Below are 17,752 nucleotides of genomic sequence, written 5' to 3' on the forward strand. Positions count from 1 at the left end.
TCGCTGATGATTCAAGTTGCACTCGTAACGTTAGCAGATGTATATTTTGCCTTTTGTATTTAAAATCAACAATAATTTTTCGTTCAAGATTATTCACATAGTGAGACTTTTATTTATTATTCTATTGCAAAAATAATAATGTTACTTCTTTACAAAGAGAGGAAAGTTGCAGCAGCTTATAAAAATTACAAACAATCGATAATAGACATTGTCCAAACGATAACGCAAAACTCGCGTGTCTCGATCTGATCAATTTATGATTTCATCATAAAATATTTATAGTACGATTAAATCTCTTTCTCTCCCCCTCCCTCACTCTCTTAATGTCTACGTCAACTCCATTGTGAGAATTAAATAAGCATTAAAGGGAAATATTTATTGTTGATATAAAACATTACTTTGTTCAGGAAAGCCACAAAAGAAATGCCACAAAAGAATAGTTAATGAAAGGACTCTGTGAGTTTGTGATAAATAAGATATGACTATTCTTGTCAGGATTTTGTGATTGCTTCAATCGAATTGCCGAAATCATCAGATCGTACTCCCTTATCCAAGCATAAAAGAAGGGTCGCCAGATCCTATTTTCCAAGTTAGGAGAAAACTGACACGTGTCGCTGTATATCATTTTCGTCCTTTGTCCCGTGACGAATACTCTTGTTAGTTCTAACGGTTCATACGAGATAAATCTAATCCTAAAGAATCTTTTTCTCTGTGTGTTTATCCAAAGTGATCAAAATGGAGTGAGAGGCTAAAATGGGATACAAGAAATGTAACGAGAAATAAAAATATTACAAGCCATGAGACAAATACTTCCTCGTTGATGGCGGTTTGTTCTCAATAGATAAAATAAGAGACTTTTTTTCAAAGACTTAGTACGGTTTGCAATAGATCGAGTTTTAATTGTGAATTTAATTAAAGTAATTTTGCAATTTTTAATTACCTGTAAACTTTTATTAATTGCGTTATCAATATCAATATTAATTGGCATGATTACTTTCTAAGTTCTACGTTTAAAGTACAGGATGATTCTAAGGGTTTTACTTTTTATCAAGTAGATGCTTTTAAATTTAATCACAGTATAAATTTTATCTCGTTTATTAATTAAAAGGTTAAATCATCATTTTTTAAGTAATATAAATGTTCATTATTTATTGCTTGTCATCTTCGGAGATTTTTAAATGGTAAGAACTCGATGGAATTATAAAGCAAACATTTGTGGCGTATAGTCACAAAAAAGAAATTATATTACAGTTACATCTGATATCCCTCTAATATGGGGAGGAAAACGTGCGTGCAAAAGCGAACGGATAGACGCGACAGGAGAGCCGGAATGGTAGGAGCGTCAAGGACTCGCAAACGATATGAGGAACAAAAAAGGATTCCCCCTTACATTCCCGATGTTGCAAACCACGAAGAGCCTCAACTTCCACGAAAGCGTCCTGTAAGGGTGCAACTCGAGGAGGGGCGTTCATGTAATTGAAGTTTCTTTCGGGGAAACCCTACTCCCGCGGCAAAACTTCAACCCCCCCTTCCCTGCTTCCAGGTCCGCTTTCCGCGGCCGTTGCACCGCCGCCCACACACCCACGTGGCTTGGGTACCACCCGTCGCCGAAGGGCGCGGAGATGCCCCGGTATAATTGGATACACCATGTTACGGGGTTGAATAGATGTGCTCGTCGATGTGAGAGGTCGACCATTTAAGAGAAATATCGTTTAACTCCTTCGAGCGCGATCAGTTTCGGGAAACATTTATACTATGTCCTGTGTCACGCGCAAAAATTAAGTATAAAAAAAACTAACAATGCTCGATAATTGTTGTTTACGTTACACGTCAGTTGTATTATTTTTTAATAAAAATATTAGAGACTTGGATATTTATGTCGACTGTTGAAAGTATTATGAAATTGGCAACTTCCTGAAATTCGAGGGAAGAATCGATATTCTCGTCACAGGGGAATACCCTCTTGGCGTCTGCGAGCGGAGACGACGCGTAGGCGGTGCTATCAAACTGACCTTTCGCAATATCGATTAATCGCACGTTGCATAACCAGCCGCGCGTAATGAGAGGCAAATATGCATCCATCAAAAGGCAAAGTATTTTAGCCCGCTTGTCGCTCGTCATTTTTCAATGGGCTAATTTTGGAACAAGGATTCTTCATTGAATTGTAAATTAATCGTAATTATGCAATTCGTTGCAGCATTACATGGCATTCAATTAAGAAAATACATTTATCACAAATAAAAACTCGTCCTGTCTATTCACAAATTATATAAATATAGGTATATTTAATATTTTGTGAATTGTTACAAAGTATGCAAAAATTTTTTCTAAATATCACAATGTAATATAAATCATAATATTATAAATTATGATATAATATCAGGGGCGGAAATTTCTTCGCGATAAGAATTCTGATTTCAAGGTAATTTATTTCGTATTTTATCATCTTTTGTGCTGTCGTTCCCAACTTAATTCCTAGGGTGGATTTCATGACCCGGAGATAAGTTTCGTGGGTTATAACTCAAAGAACGCAATCATTGTCTTTACGAGACATAATAATTGCAATATGTGCTGCACGAGGGGCGAGAGGAGAATAGCTCACATAAAGAACACCCCAACGATATGTAAATTAAGGGAGTATTCGGGTTAAGAGAGTATTACCGAAGTGGCAGCTTCGTGTACGAGCCATGATTTATCGCGTAATATATATTACAGTTTTGAAGGGACGTAAATCAAGTAAAAGATTTTATTTCCAATTATGTCTTCATTAATACGATAATAACACGATACGCATTTATTTGCAGATGTGCTTTAATGTATTTTTCATTATCTTATTAATTTTTTTCTGCCGAATGTCAACCATTTAAGATTAAAGTTTCGTAATCTTTCTAAGAATTTCCAAGATTAAAAAAAAAATCAATTATCTAGACGATAATTGTAGATTTCGAGAATATTTTAGATAAGTGGCAAGCCGGTAAAAATATCAAACAAAGTTGACTCACCCTGAAGATAATAGGCTGGTCTCAGTCTAACCAGACCCGGCACCTGCGTAACGCCCTCTCGAGTAGTATTGTAAAGTTGCAGGGCTGCTAATAGATCTATACCTCCTCCAGGATCATTTCCTGCCCTTGTTCTCGCGCCGAGGACTACGGTAGGTCCTTCTGTGGCCGAAGTTATCGCCGTCTCTTCCTCTTTCGTATTCGTCGTTCCAGACACTGAAACAATCAATTCAAAAATATTTGTTATAACATACATAACACTGGATTATTCTTTCTTCTATTAGTATTAAAAAGGTGATTCTAAATGTTTAATTGAAAAAAGCATTGATAACGTGGATAATTTAAATAATGATGTAACAATGTAATGGATAAAACATACAAACGCAAAGCTATGAAAAATGAAATCAAGACAATTGACTTTCATATTTTTTCTCACTTATTAATTATTATTATCGTTTTATGTGCAAGAATGATTAATTATATATCAAAAATAACGATTCTATTCACTTTCTAAAACTTCCATGTTTTATACATACTATGTCGATCGAATAACGTCACATTGTTTCAATGGGTAAAATTTATTTTTGCGTAATAAAGAAATTTTTAATTTGTTTCGTTCGTCAAACATAATCCGTTTTCTTCCTTTCGCGACCATTCAATTTCGTTTCCGATTACATTCGTTAGCAAGGAAAGATCCTCCAGTGGAATTAATCTCCCGATAAGCTACAACCAATCTTATCTTAGATCATGAGGATAAGGATAATGGAAAAGAAGAAGACGAATGAAAAGACAACGATCATAGACGACGTAGACTTCTCGAAATGGCGGTATTGATCGACTCTTCACAGTCGACACTCGTTATCGGCGTTTCCGTGCTTTTCCCCGTTCCATGAAGCTTTCAACCCATTCCGCGAAACCCCGTAAACAGCCTGTTTTATCTATCGTATCCCCCTCCCCTCCCCCTCCACCCTCTCTTTCTCTCTCGCTCTTTGTGTATATAAAATCCATTCCGCCTCTGTCACACTAACTTCATGTTGATAGTGATTGAAGTCCCGTGAAAAAAGTTTGCCGGTCTGACCGTTTTGGGTGGACCCCTCGGACTGGCTACTTTCGCGATGAGCGACAACCCTTGACGTTCAGTTACGTGAGACACGCTCGCCACGAAAACCTGGTCTTCCCTTCTGACAAGGCTGATTGGACGAAAGAGAACGCTAATGGATGGGAATAGAACTGATAGTTTGTAATGTTTCAAACAGAGTATTGCATCGAAATTGTGTGTGTGTGTGTGTGTGTGTGTGTGTAAATAATTCTTTTAATTTTTTTAAATTGTTTAAAATTATTTTTAATAGTACTTAAGTATAAATCTTATTTTTTATAAAATATGCTATTCCAAAAAAGTCAATTCTTTAAAATTCTTTTTATAAAGAATTTGAAAAGTATATTTCTGAAAGAAATCTGAATGGAATTGTAAAACTTTTTATTATTTACACACACACACACACATAATGTAGAAATATTTCTATAATTCTGATATATTTTTATTGATATACATTTTCAATTTTGTAATTTATTTATTTCAATTCGATTCTGAAATAACAACGTATTTAAATTTAGTAGATAAATTTTGTTGGTCGTTGATATAAAATTGATTAAATATTAATAATATTGAAGATGTGAATACTTTTTCCAATATCGATGTGATCCGATTACAATTTTTCTAATGATTTAAAAATTAAGGACTCCTGTCCCTTCTGGATAGTAGAATTGAATTAATAAAATATCGTCAGAGAGATCGGCAGCGAGGATTTTCCCATCGATTGCATTCGCCATGTAATATCAGAAGATAAAGAAGTAGAAACGCGGAGGAAAACGTAGAGTTTTAATGAATAAATCAGAACGTAAACAGTGTTGGCAACATTCTCCGCCAACAGGAAGGCATGCGTCCAAGAGTACGATTTGTTTAAATGCAGTCACCGAAATCTAGAATGATATTTTTAGTCTGCGCTAAGAAAACACCAGGCAGGTGTCTGTAAGCAGGTTCATGCTGATCATTTCGCGTCCTCAATGTTTATTTACGCACATATGCTCCTCTTTGAACACTGCGGAGATTCATACATCACTAGACAAACATTATACATCAAACTAATGTTCCTTTACATCATAAACGATAGACCCAATTTCTTACGAAAATAATCTGATTATACATGTTCTTCTTCTTTAATTGAATACACACTTTGTAAGAGAGATACTTAATATAATTTATTTGTGAGATATAATGTTTATTTCACAGACGTAAATCTTTATTTAAATGCGACAAAATAAACTTTTATTTCTAATAAATCAATCATATAATAAGAAAAATGAAATATATCTTATAGGATTGTACATTTCGTCTTTCGTCGTAACAATTTTTTTTATAAAATTAATAAATGTTGAAGAAATGGCAAATAACATTTGCTTTTGCATATATTGACTTTTTTCAATATAATAAACTTTCGTAGAAGAAAAACAATACTTATGTCTAATTATATAAAACATTTTTGTACCACAATTAAATTAGATTAATTTTTAAGTTATATTTTTTTATAATTCTATAACGAAAGTTCATATTTTGTTTATATTGTATTTAATATTGATATCAAGTTATGTTTTATTGTTATGTAACAGAATTAAGTATAGAACGTGATTGGTTATTATAATTATTACATCAATTAGTGAAACTTCAATTAGTTCTAAGTAGATTTTACGCATGAGCGCTGCAAAGATGCGTTAGTTTCCTCTAATTATGCGATACGCAAAGGGAAGCCTTAGAAACTTCCTTCTTCCTTTCATCCTCCTGTTTTTGCAAAATGAGAAAGACATGCGTTACCTTGGATCTTTGGCGACACTCATCAGATCAAATTGTCCGGTATATTAATATCACCGATTGAATTTCATTATCTGTCAATGTTAATATAGGAAATTTCCATTTATAAATATTGTTTTTTTTTATATTTTGACCTTTGACTATTTTATTCATCTAATAAAATAATTACTCTAATATAATAATGTAAATGAATGAAATTGGAAAATGAAAATTTTTATTAAGAAAATACTTTTTGCCTTTTTAGCTGAAAATTAATTTGAAGATTAATTTAATCGCATAAATGTTTTTATTACATTTTAATTTTGAGTCCCGTTAATATTTTTCTAAAATATCTCTTTCTCAAATATATATTATCGCTAATAAAATTGCCATTTATAATTTTCTATTATTTAAAACTGAAAATTGTGGCGCCTATGTGACTCGTTGCACAAGGGACAGACACTCCAAAGATTTCGTCGGTGTTAGAAAACGCGTAAGCGTCTCCCAAGACGGGATGACGTTGGGTGAAGGATGAAACAGAACAGTGGCAGACTGCCGGGCGTCGCGACGCCCGGTATCGAACCGTACGCGGCATTATCATCAAATTCACAAGAAGGAGAGGGCGGAAGAGTGAGAGAGAACACGTGGTGTCTCTCCTGGCACGACCGTCACCGTCACATTTTCTGGCACATTCACAACGACTGCTACAATTATATCGACAAGTACGGCAAGTCGAGCGACATTGTCGTAAGCAAAAGTTTAAATTTATTAATTTATAAAATTCTACTTTTATTTCTTATACGTTGCGTTGAATCACGTTGCGTGATAAAAAAAAATCAAATCCTTTCATATAATTTCATGTAATTTGCAAGGAAATTTGATACATAATATTTACATTAGAGATATAATTCATAACTCGATTGAGCCGATAATTACGAAAATTGCATTTTTATTAATTTTTTTTGTACGTTTGTGTTCCGATTAATAACTCGCATGCCGAGGGTAATTCTATCTCAATCGCTGATCGTGCCGTTCGACGTCGAGTCGTTAAATCGCACCGGCTGATCGTCGCATGCCGTGTCTTTCATTCACGGCAACGATGAAGCGAGGCGGTACCGAATGCCAGAGACTGTGTGTGCTTGCTCGAATCGATACACGCGACGGTCAAGCCGCGCGGAAACCAACCCGTCCTCGTACGGCACGACTCATCGATCGACACCTTCCGCTCCTCCGCGACCTGCAGTCCCCACGGCACGAGTCTCGCGACCGGCTCCTCGAGGGGGTCGCAGCCCCCGGAAATCCGGAAGCCCGGAAGGCAGACCGGGGAAACACCGGGAGACGCGCGACGATGAATTTTGTCAGATACGCACGAGCGCACATTGTCGAGCTGGTCGTTCTTCCGTGCTTTCTGTATTACGAGACCTGGTGGACTTTTTCATCATCCCTTGAAAACATCGCCGCCGGAATTTTTGCGCAACCCCCTTTCTATACAAGGATGGAATTCCCGGATTCTTTAACTCTCAAGAAATAAAGGTTGTAGATGACAAACGATGACGTTTATGAATTGTTACAAAAATTGCATTATCGACAAACTTCTTTTTTGTCTCGTTTAAATTGATTAATTGATTAATTAATAAGAATGTTACCAGAGAGAGTGTGTGTGTAAAAAATAGAGATTATTTTATAATTAGTCATTTTAAAAAGAAAATGTGTGGATATGTATAGAAGTAAAGTTTAATTACGTATATGTGACAACTATCAATAGTTGTCATATAATTAAATTCAAATATAATGATGATAAATATAATTTTAATAAATCACAGAGGTTATAATGGTATTTTGATACCGTTAAACGAAAGTACTCACGTTCGACATCTTCCTGTTCGTCAAAGCTTTCTGTCCTTAACTGCCCCGTTACTATTGTTATGAAAATAAGAAAACACCAAAGTGACACTATTCCTTTCAGCACGAGAAACGATGACATAGTTATTTTATAATCGCATCACTGGCTTGGTCGCCTGCTCTTTAGCTTCTTGTTGTGCATTAGGCGTAACGTAAAATAAATACCGCGCACAACAAATGTTTATACTCGCCGCGCTCACATAAAGCGTAAGGTAATAACAAAAAAGAAAAAAAGAAGTAAATTCCGTCGAGATCCAGCCTCGTCCATTATTTTCACGACCCCATTCTGTCCTGCGGCCACCTCGGAACATCAATGATGTACACCGTGTGTCGCTTATCGCGACAAACCGTGATCGATCGCCGGCGAAATCTGGCCTTTGCTGCCATCGAGGGAGTTCGCGATCGACTGGCGTCGGGGCATCGGGGATTCTCCTCGATCCACGAGCCAGAAATCGCCGGACGGCGGTATTTCGCGGCGTAAGCGTAAAAAAGCGACGTCTGGTTCTCGCACACGCACACAAGTCGCCATGCGACGCGTTCGATTTTCCCGGCAGTGGATCGTCGAATTTCGCCGGCGCGATATATGCGACGGCCGCCACCTCGCGCGTGCTCGTTCGATCATCAAACGGTCAAGGTCACGGCTCTAGTTGGTCGACGACTCACCTCACGCTAGAGTAACCCCTTGTCCCTCGGTATTTTCCTTTTCCTTTTCCCCCGCGTGTCGCGGGAAAGGCGTGAGGGAGAGCTTTGCGAAGAAGGCGGGAAGGAATTTTCACGAAATTCTTGAGATTCCATAACTTTAAGATTTCCACCCCCTTTCTTTACACTTAAAACAGTCCTTTTTTTTCCTCAAAAACTAACACAAAAAACTTGTGACGTTGGCAAAAGAAATGTTAAAGAATTTTTTTCCCAAAACTGTAGATTACCCCGCGAAAATGTATTTGCTTTCTAATTGTTGGATTTATTTTTTTTTTTCAACTAATTATCGCAATTATTCGACGCGCGTAACACCTTTCTTATATAATTTCACGACACGTTGTACTTAATATGCAACCGTTGATCAGACGTGAAACAATGTGGCCGTGTGCTGCAATCGGTTTCCGCGTAATTCAATTTTGCATTAAATCTAATTGCACTCGGGTCATTGTTTTTGATGCGAAACGCCCGCGGTTACGGCCGCGGCGTTGTCGATGAGGCCGCCTCTAATGAGAGGCAATCCGCAGTAATAGCTTTTGCAGCCTCATAAAAGCCACAACAAATCATCGAAAGGCCAATTTCTCCCTCGATCACGATGCTCTTGCATCGCGGTCGCCCCGATTGATGCATTTACACGTTGAAATAATTGCCGCGATTCATTGCCCGATATAATCCGTTTTTATAGCGTTGACGAGAACGTAAAGTGGAAAACGGGTCTCCTGCGACACATGCGCGAGAGGAATGTCACTGCGATAGTTGTGTTGCATTAGGGCAGGAAAATATTTTGAATTATAAATTAAATAGGAAAAGCAACGGAATTCTCAGGACGCATTACGATGCATTCCCAGAAGGAAGCACGCGACATTATGTATGCAGGTATAACTTGGCATAAGCTCATCCATGCTTGTCTGATGCTCAATATTTCAACAGCTGAGGAATCTGTCACGTCTATCCAACAGAGCGCATATATCTAGCGATATCAAGTACGTACGGGGGGTACATGAACATGTCATACGTCTGTCACGCTGAACGGCATAAGAATATAGTGTCCTGAAGAACACTGCAATATTTACGTTTCGAATTCGTATGCATTTAAAGCTCATTGTCAAATTACATACGTGTAGCTATAGCGCCTGATATTTCGAAAATTGTAAACATTGTTTGATCTTAAATCCCTACATTCGGCGTTTGCTAGAAGGGAGAATAAATTGTGACGCAATGCGGATGCTGGATAGGTATACAGTTGAGCTTGCGGTTCAGATTATGCGATTGTGCATCGAAATTTATACGGCGGATTATATACAGGGTAGGATAAACGTAAAGCGTAACATGGCATGCTTCCACGACGGAGGGGAGTCCTAATCCTCTATTACGGCGTACACACGACCCCTTTATTAATACGGCTGCCATAACGTAGAGCATAACGACCGAGTAACAGAATATTATAAATAAGCCAATATAGCGCGTGAATTTTATTACCATACGAATTGCCGTTCACACGCGCTCGAGGCACAACGATTCGCCAACTGTTGACTCAATCGTTACATCTACGCGTATTATCACATACGCGTAACATAATAATACATACGTTATATGTAAAGGAAAATTAATGTAAAACTTATTTAATATTAAATTTATATTCAGTTTCAATCAATTTTGTTAAGAATTTAATTAATGCAAGAGAGATAATATCTTTTTTATTAATCAAATCTTTCTATCTTCCGCGAATTGTTTTATAAAGGATTGCGCATCTTTCTGATACCAATTTGAGACTTTAATTTAATATTCTATATTAATTTAATATTTAGTATCAAAATTAATTTTCTAAGAATTTAATCCGAAGGAGAGTAGACTTTCTGTTAGTCGAGTTTATTTTCCTTTTGAAAAATTTGAAAGAAACGTTGATGCATTTTTCTTGTGATAGATAAGTGCATCCCCTTTGATACCAGCTTGGAAAGGCGGCTAAGGTTATCAACGCTATCGCGTTGTATGTACACACACACCGACGGGAAGGAGCTCGCAGCTACCTTGGTTCGAATTATCTTGCGCCGAGATCCCGCCGAGATAAGCGCACGCGGCTAGATGAGGGCGTAATGGGGAAACTATGCGAGGAATCTGTTAATGCTACGTTCGCGTCGCGAACAATGGCGCTAACGCGCTGCGTCAATGTTTGACTCCGGGCCCGGCTGTTCGCTTGTCTAAACGAGATTAGGCTATTTTCCACGTTCTCTCGCGCGCGGACATACCAGTCAGTCAGGTGCCACGGCTGCGGCGCGAGAATATCTAAATCCGCCCCGTTCTATTCTTAATGGAAGGCGCGATTCTCTCGCCCTTCTCCCGCTCGATCGGCTCTGTGTGTGTGTGTATGTGTGTAACGACGGGGAATTCAGCGTTCTCTATGGCGCGTCGAACATTCATTCTCTAGGAAAGATTCAGTCTCACACGTGACACCGGTTAGTTTTCCATCTAGCATTGTTTTAACGGGACACCAAGTCTTTGTGCAGAAACGTAACGTTTAACATTTAACATGTTCGCGTAAAAAGACACAAATACCGCGCGTTGAGTTTAACGTTTAAACGAACGGTTGATGATTGTTTTTATTTTTATTTATCGCGAACGAATATCCGATGTTTTATGTAAAGGAATTTTTACGGTATCGCTGTGGGAGAATACCCCTGTTTGCGCCGCAAACATTCAAAATCGGAAGGGAAAATATCAATATTTCAGTACTGTGGAAATATTGCATGCATCTCTATCGGATTACTCGATCGGCAATTGAACACGCGTCACAGAATGATTCACTCGTGTAAACAGGTGAGATATAAAATCGTAATTACGAGTCTCGCGAGTCTATTTTTGCACGCGTCAGTTTCTAAACGCGTTAAAATATTTAAGCGCCAATCCGCTAAACGCGGAGTTACCGAACAATTTACGTTCCATTGCAAAACGATCCCGCGTATGTCGGCTATTGATCAAGCTGCTCATCGAGCCAGGAATATTTATTGGTATATTCACAGATATTTCCCCTTATCGACAAATGCATTAGTAAGTAATTTCACACAGAAAGTGAGTGATTTCGAGTATTGATATGATAATATTGCAGTTATTTCCTCAAGTTTCACAGAATAGTCGTCTTTCAAATTAATAGACTAAGGCGTAATTAAATATTAATTATAATAGTAACGCATGTAATAAATTATACATATTGTTAATATGTATGTTAAAAAATGTATATCAATTAAATTTATCAATATTAACGGCTGTATTATCTCAGTATTGTCAACTGTCATATTCCAGTCACGTGTATCGTCTGAGTTGGTTAGATAAGCTTAAGGAATCGAAGCTCAACGAGGATTACGTAGCACGAAGGCGACCCCCCTAATCCCTGCTTAATTAAAGGGATGGTCGCGAGGCAGCGATTGTATAGTTTGCCTATATCGCTTCTCGATTCCGGCGGTAAAAGGGAAGTAATTCCGTATTACGTTCGTTATTGTTCGTCATTGACCGCCGATGATTGGTTTATTTTTAGCACCGAAAAATAAAGAAACAAATAATCACGGGAAATCAGAAAGTCGGTTTGTTTACGTGTTGTTTTGCGTTATGCGCGAAATTTGATAGAAGTTTTCTGTAAATATCTTATTGTCACACGTTGGTGGCTGAAATTTAATCATAAGAACAGCGGAGGATAGAGAAGCGTAACGGAAGCTAACAATTTTGACATCGTGAGTGAGTCGGCAACGAACAACGATTGAAGAAAAGGATCTTATTGTCAGAAAATATGAATTGAATGTTATTATTCAAGTTTCGTAAAAAAACAATCAGCAATTATGAAGCATATTATGTAAAATTGCACAAAATGATTACTTTTTCATTGATATCCAATGGCGACGTGACGGAGGAATTAAATTGTAATTAAACTCAGAATTTAGTAACTTAAATCGCATAGCAAGACAGCAATAACCGAATCGAAGACTGCAAGGCGCCGAGATATTATACAATAACGCGACAAAGTAATAATACGCAACAAACATGCAATGATTGTATAACGCAGCTCCGTTTGCAGAAGTATATCCCGATTTAAAGGAAATAAAATGCTGGAAACGCTCATTTTTCGCTTCATTCCCGAAATAACGGTCTCACTCAGGCGTGAATCTTTTAAGCAGTGAAGCTAATGAAGGGTTAAGATGTCGGTTTCATGATGAATCACAGTAAAGAGATGAGAGGGGGGGGGAGAGGAGAGACTCAATAAAACGGGGTGGCAAGATGAAACGGGGGATAGGGCGCGTTTTCACGAGCAACGAAATCACGCGCGAAGCTTTACGAGCACCCTAAGCTACTATTTTCGCGACAACTCGTAAGCTGCAACGATGCTTCTTTACGAGACGGGATCCCCCGAAACGGCCTCCGTGACGTGCTTTGAAAATGACGGTTCGCCACGAGACACGTGAGTGACGCCCGCGTGTCTCCGCGATGTAAATGTCACGACATCGTCGTATAGCCACATTGTCGAACGTTATGGGCGTAGATCTATGATGTGATATACATGTCACCTTTAAGTTAACAGATCAGTTTTTTATGCGATTCGAAGTTTCTAGAAAGATACGGTGAGACAGATTAAGGTTTAATTTAAGATAAGCCTTAAATCGCGCCTTTTATTACTTAAAAATTGCGGCTCTTACGCATCCTCTCGTTTCTTCTGTGCGATGCTCTTTAAGGCCTTCATTAAATTAAATTTTTTTTTTTTTTGGTGCGTTTCCCCTTTAACGATAACGATTAGTAGTCTCGGGCGACGAGGGGGAGGCCGGCACCCTAAATTCATTTCTACCGTCTTATCGTCCCTGGATCCCATTAATAGTCCCTACATCGGTGGTAGCGAGGTGGTTTGTACATGTCGTGGGTCCGTCGCGATCAGGCCAAATGGAGTCGTCGTCGGATTTGACGAATCGCGACGATTTATATTACGGCGCGTCAGGTGCATACGATGTCGTAATTGGTTGGCCCGGCGCTGCGGCTGGCTTTGCTCCTGTCGCGGACACGGCGCACAACGGTATATCGTAAATCCAAGCGTCATTAGCAATGAACCTAGTGCTCCGCTTTATGCCGAGGCGCGCGGCAATGACACGTGCGTCAAGACCATTGTCATTGCGCCGCGCCACGCACGTCGCGTGATACCGAGGACACGCCTGACAAGTATTACCTCACCGTCACAATATCGCTGATACAATATGTTACGAGATATCATTAATTGGATCCTATTTAATATTTTATGATCATGCTAACTTTACCCCGACCATGGCTGTTGCAAAGCGACACACAAACACACACACACAGAGAGAGAGGGAGAGAGAGGGAGACAGAGAGAGAGAGAGAGAGAGAGAGAGAGAGAGAGAGCTGCTTGACAAACTGAGATCGTTAAAACGTTTATCGATTAGAGAAAGATGAGTTAGACACGTAGGCCAGCGAATGCTATCTACCCGAAAAGCTTTGGTGCTGGTCAAATTTTTTTACATTTTCGTTTTATTGATTTATTTTTCTTTTTTTAAATTTATTTTAAAAGATAATTAACTTGCGCTTAAAAAAGGTAAAATTATTACAAGGAGTAGGAATCAGATTGTATGTTAATGAAATCACTGCGGCTTCTTCTGCAATTTAAACGACGTTTAACAAATGCGATTCCCGTATCTGGGGATTAATTGCGACTTAAGTACACGGCGGAAGGAAGGATTATAGCGGACTTACGAGACACCAACCGATCGGTCGCGCAGCGTCTCGACGCCTTGGCGCCGCTTACGTACGAACCACCACACTCACATAATCGTAAACTATACACTACACTCCGCTAAATAAATTGCATTGTAAAGTCAACCTCTCGATATTATATTTCAGACGTATTAGTTCTTAAAATCATTTTTGCCGTTTTCTTTGCGGAAGGTATTTTTCGTATTACGTTATTTTGTGTTACGAATATTATCGACAAATTAAAAATTTAAAAGTATCTACTTCTGTTTCGTTATCATTTTCCGAATCATACAATTTTGTAAATAACAATAGAATTTTCTACTATTTTTAAAATTTATAATTTTTTGCTTTAATATTATGAGGGTTAATTTTTTGTCATAAAAAATAAAATGTATTAAAGGAAAATGTATGAAATGTGTTAAAGGAAAACGATATCCTTTTTATTGGATTTATTATATAAGGAAATAATGCGACAGAATTTCGTTATAAGATTACAACACGATGTGGACAATTATTCATCTCCAGCCTCTCAGAATTTACGTGTTTTCGCTTAAAAAATATTACAAAAACAAAAATATAATAACGTTTGTACGTCTTGGATGACGCCGGAGTGGAAGGAAATTGCCCGACTGGAACAGGCGCCAGACAGCAAAATAACGAGAATACGAAAGGAAGAATAAAGGGATGAAAGAAAATGGATGTGAGAGTATCGTGAGATAGCTTGAGAGACGGTATGAAAATTATTTTCGACGGGGATTTATGATAATGTATCCATTCCGTCAAAGTTCTGTTCGCTTAACGTTGTTCACATCTCCAGAACATACATATATTCCTATTTGCTACCTTAATTATATAATATTTATTATGTAATATTTGATTATTTAAAAGACTTTGTATTTTTTTTTTAATTTAAAGTAATTAATTTAGCTATAATGTAACGATGTCAATCCTGTGAAATTTATTGAATATTTAATCATCTTACAAAATAAAAGGAGGAAATTCCGGTCTTTATTTTATTAATAAATGATTATAACTCCGAATATATTTGTTATAGTTACAGATTATTAATTTGAAAGGGTGGTCTCTCAAATTCACTACGGCTGTCCGTAATTAATTTTTGAAATGCCACGTGCAATGTATTTCACGATAAATCACGCAACTACAGCACAAAATGGTGACACAAACTGCACAATTGTGCGAGATTTAAGACTGCTCACTTTTCGTTTAATCCATGTGAGAAGCACGAAGTGCAACGTTAAATGCGCCAAGTTAAATGTGTATTCGCTGAGAGTGCTGTGTAAATTTGCGTTCGCCGTAAAGTCAGCGTTTCCGAGCGAACGAATTTATTGTCACGTGCTAAGGATCCTTCACTTGATTCGCATGCGTCATTGAAAGATTGATTTAATGCCGATATTAATGTCAAAATTCGCTGCAATGCGTGCCCAGAAATTAATAACTTCCGTCAGGAATTGCGATGTCGGTTACATTCGTTAGATTTACAGGTGCATTTGCCGCAGGGCATTTACATATCTCATCAGCGCGAAAGTGCTATCTTTGTTGCAAACTAAATTAGTGTTAAAGCTGCGTAAATCATTTGATATTTACGGCTACGATGTTATCAATGTTTTTTTATACGCGTAAGTTTATACGCGCAAGTGAAATTGAATGGAAGAAACAATTTTGCTAAAAGTTTAACTGTGAATACAGATCTGAAAATAATTTTATTGGACCATCAATATTTATGAGGAATGTTCAAGCATGATATATAATGTCGCAAAAAATTTTGACATTCCAACAAATAGCTTGAGCGTTTCTGCGTAATTATTTCGCTAATTTAACAAAATTATTTTCAGACCCAGTTAAATTTTCAGGTACTTTAATAAAAATCGTTCTTTCCGTGTGGGTATATATGCGCGACACAAACGGTGTACGATTTGCCATTTCTGATAACAAAAGCGGAAATAGAGATTCTAAAAGGATTATCCATTACGAGTACTTACTTACTGCAGAGCGAAACACACAAGACTTGGGATACATAATATATCAGCACTTTCATAGTCGAACGTTTCTAGTACGTGTTGATTTTATCGACGTTCTCGCACGAAAGCGCCGAGGCACGAGCCTTTCTCGTGAAAATGGATATTTTTAGATAATATTCTAGTAAGGCGGCCCATAAGAAAAAGGAATTGATTAATGCATGAGCCTAAAAATACGTAAGCTCATACGAGAAGTTTACACGAAACCGCGAAGCGCAGGTTAAACATTCATTCGCTTCCGTCTTCACCCGTAAATTCTGCGATACTTCGCGAAATGTGATCGTCTTCATTATGAACAATATTATATTACCTATTGTGAACGTTATTTGCTTTACTACTTATAATTTTTATGTGTTTATACAATATTACACTAAACGGAATAGTAACTTCATGTTCTTCAAATTCTTTAGCAACATTTAAACATCGCAATTTATTTATCATAATCACAAATTTGTTATAAATCACTGATAATTGATAAAAAATTAAAAATTTATTAAATAAGAATGAGGAAAAAATACGGTAAAAGGAATAAATCTTTATCCGATAATTGCTAACGTAATTGTTTTTAACGCTACGTTTCCTATGCTGAGTTGTATATGCTTCGAAGACAACTTATTAAGATTCCTTCATGATTCTTCGTGACTCAGCTTTCCATTTTGCCGGCGCGTCCGTGTCTCCAGGAAGCGCAATAAGGAAATCAAAGTGCATTAAACCGCGACCCCGTGCAACGAAGCGCAGAGCTGCGTATCGACAGTCATTCTCCTTTCGTATACAGCTTCCGGCAAAAGGGGTGCAAAGGGCCGATCGATAAAAGAAGTCTACAGGGGGGGGGGGGGTTGCCACCGAAGGGTACCACCAGTCCGACTTAGAGGGAAATGAAATACGCGTGAAGAGCTGCACTTTCGTAAATTCGTACGAATCACTTCCGTTCCATTGCTACACTTCGCCCTCGTCATATACATGGGCTAGAAATGAAATGAGGGGGTGACTCTGAAACTGGATTGGTCATACGCGAAGAAGTGGAGGACGAATGCAACTCTTGAATCTAACAAGCAACTGCAACAGAAATTACTTGGAAAAGTAGCATTTTATAACTTTCAGAAATACAATTTAGGAAAATTTCTTAAAGTAATATTTCCTTCCTAATTATTTATACGTAATTAAATTTATTAAAGAGAACAACACCTGTAGTATTGATCACCGAGAAAAATATATTTTTAATCGTACAGGTATATAATTTATAATGCTATTCGATTTTTTATTATTGATTTACTTGTTACACTGTGTATTGATGTAAATTAAGATTCCGTGTTACTACCACGAAAACAAGCGGAATCGAAACATTGCTATCCACTTCCGCTCATCGATATCTGCTAACTAATTAAAATACTCGCATATCTATACAGGTGTATCTACACCTAAACGCGTTTGAATTGCGAAGCACATTCATCGACCGACATATCTGCCAGTCATCATTTCTACCACTACAGTCGATCGAGGACAATCGACAAGCCTAACGGCCTTTCGGGAAGAAC

At 37.7% G+C, this 17,752-nt stretch overlaps 1 protein-coding gene across 4 annotated transcripts in view; it reads right to left on the minus strand.

Annotated features, from left to right (window-relative positions):
- Nucleotides 1-17,752, minus strand: part of LOC105835770 (protein kinase C-binding protein NELL1) — a 69,718-nt gene that overhangs the window by 23,319 nt on the left and 28,647 nt on the right. For all 4 annotated transcript variants that reach the window (XM_036286320.1, XM_036286319.1, XM_036286318.1 and 1 more), the window contains exon 2: nucleotides 3,003-3,215. In XM_036286320.1, coding sequence (XP_036142213.1) covers nucleotides 3,003-3,215 — 213 coding nt within the window. The remainder of the gene's footprint in view (nucleotides 1-3,002; nucleotides 3,216-17,752) is intronic.

The sequence above is a fragment of the Monomorium pharaonis genome, chromosome 4, assembly GCF_013373865.1.
Source record: "Monomorium pharaonis isolate MP-MQ-018 chromosome 4, ASM1337386v2, whole genome shotgun sequence".
In the NCBI taxonomy this organism is placed as follows: domain Eukaryota; kingdom Metazoa; phylum Arthropoda; class Insecta; order Hymenoptera; family Formicidae; genus Monomorium; species Monomorium pharaonis.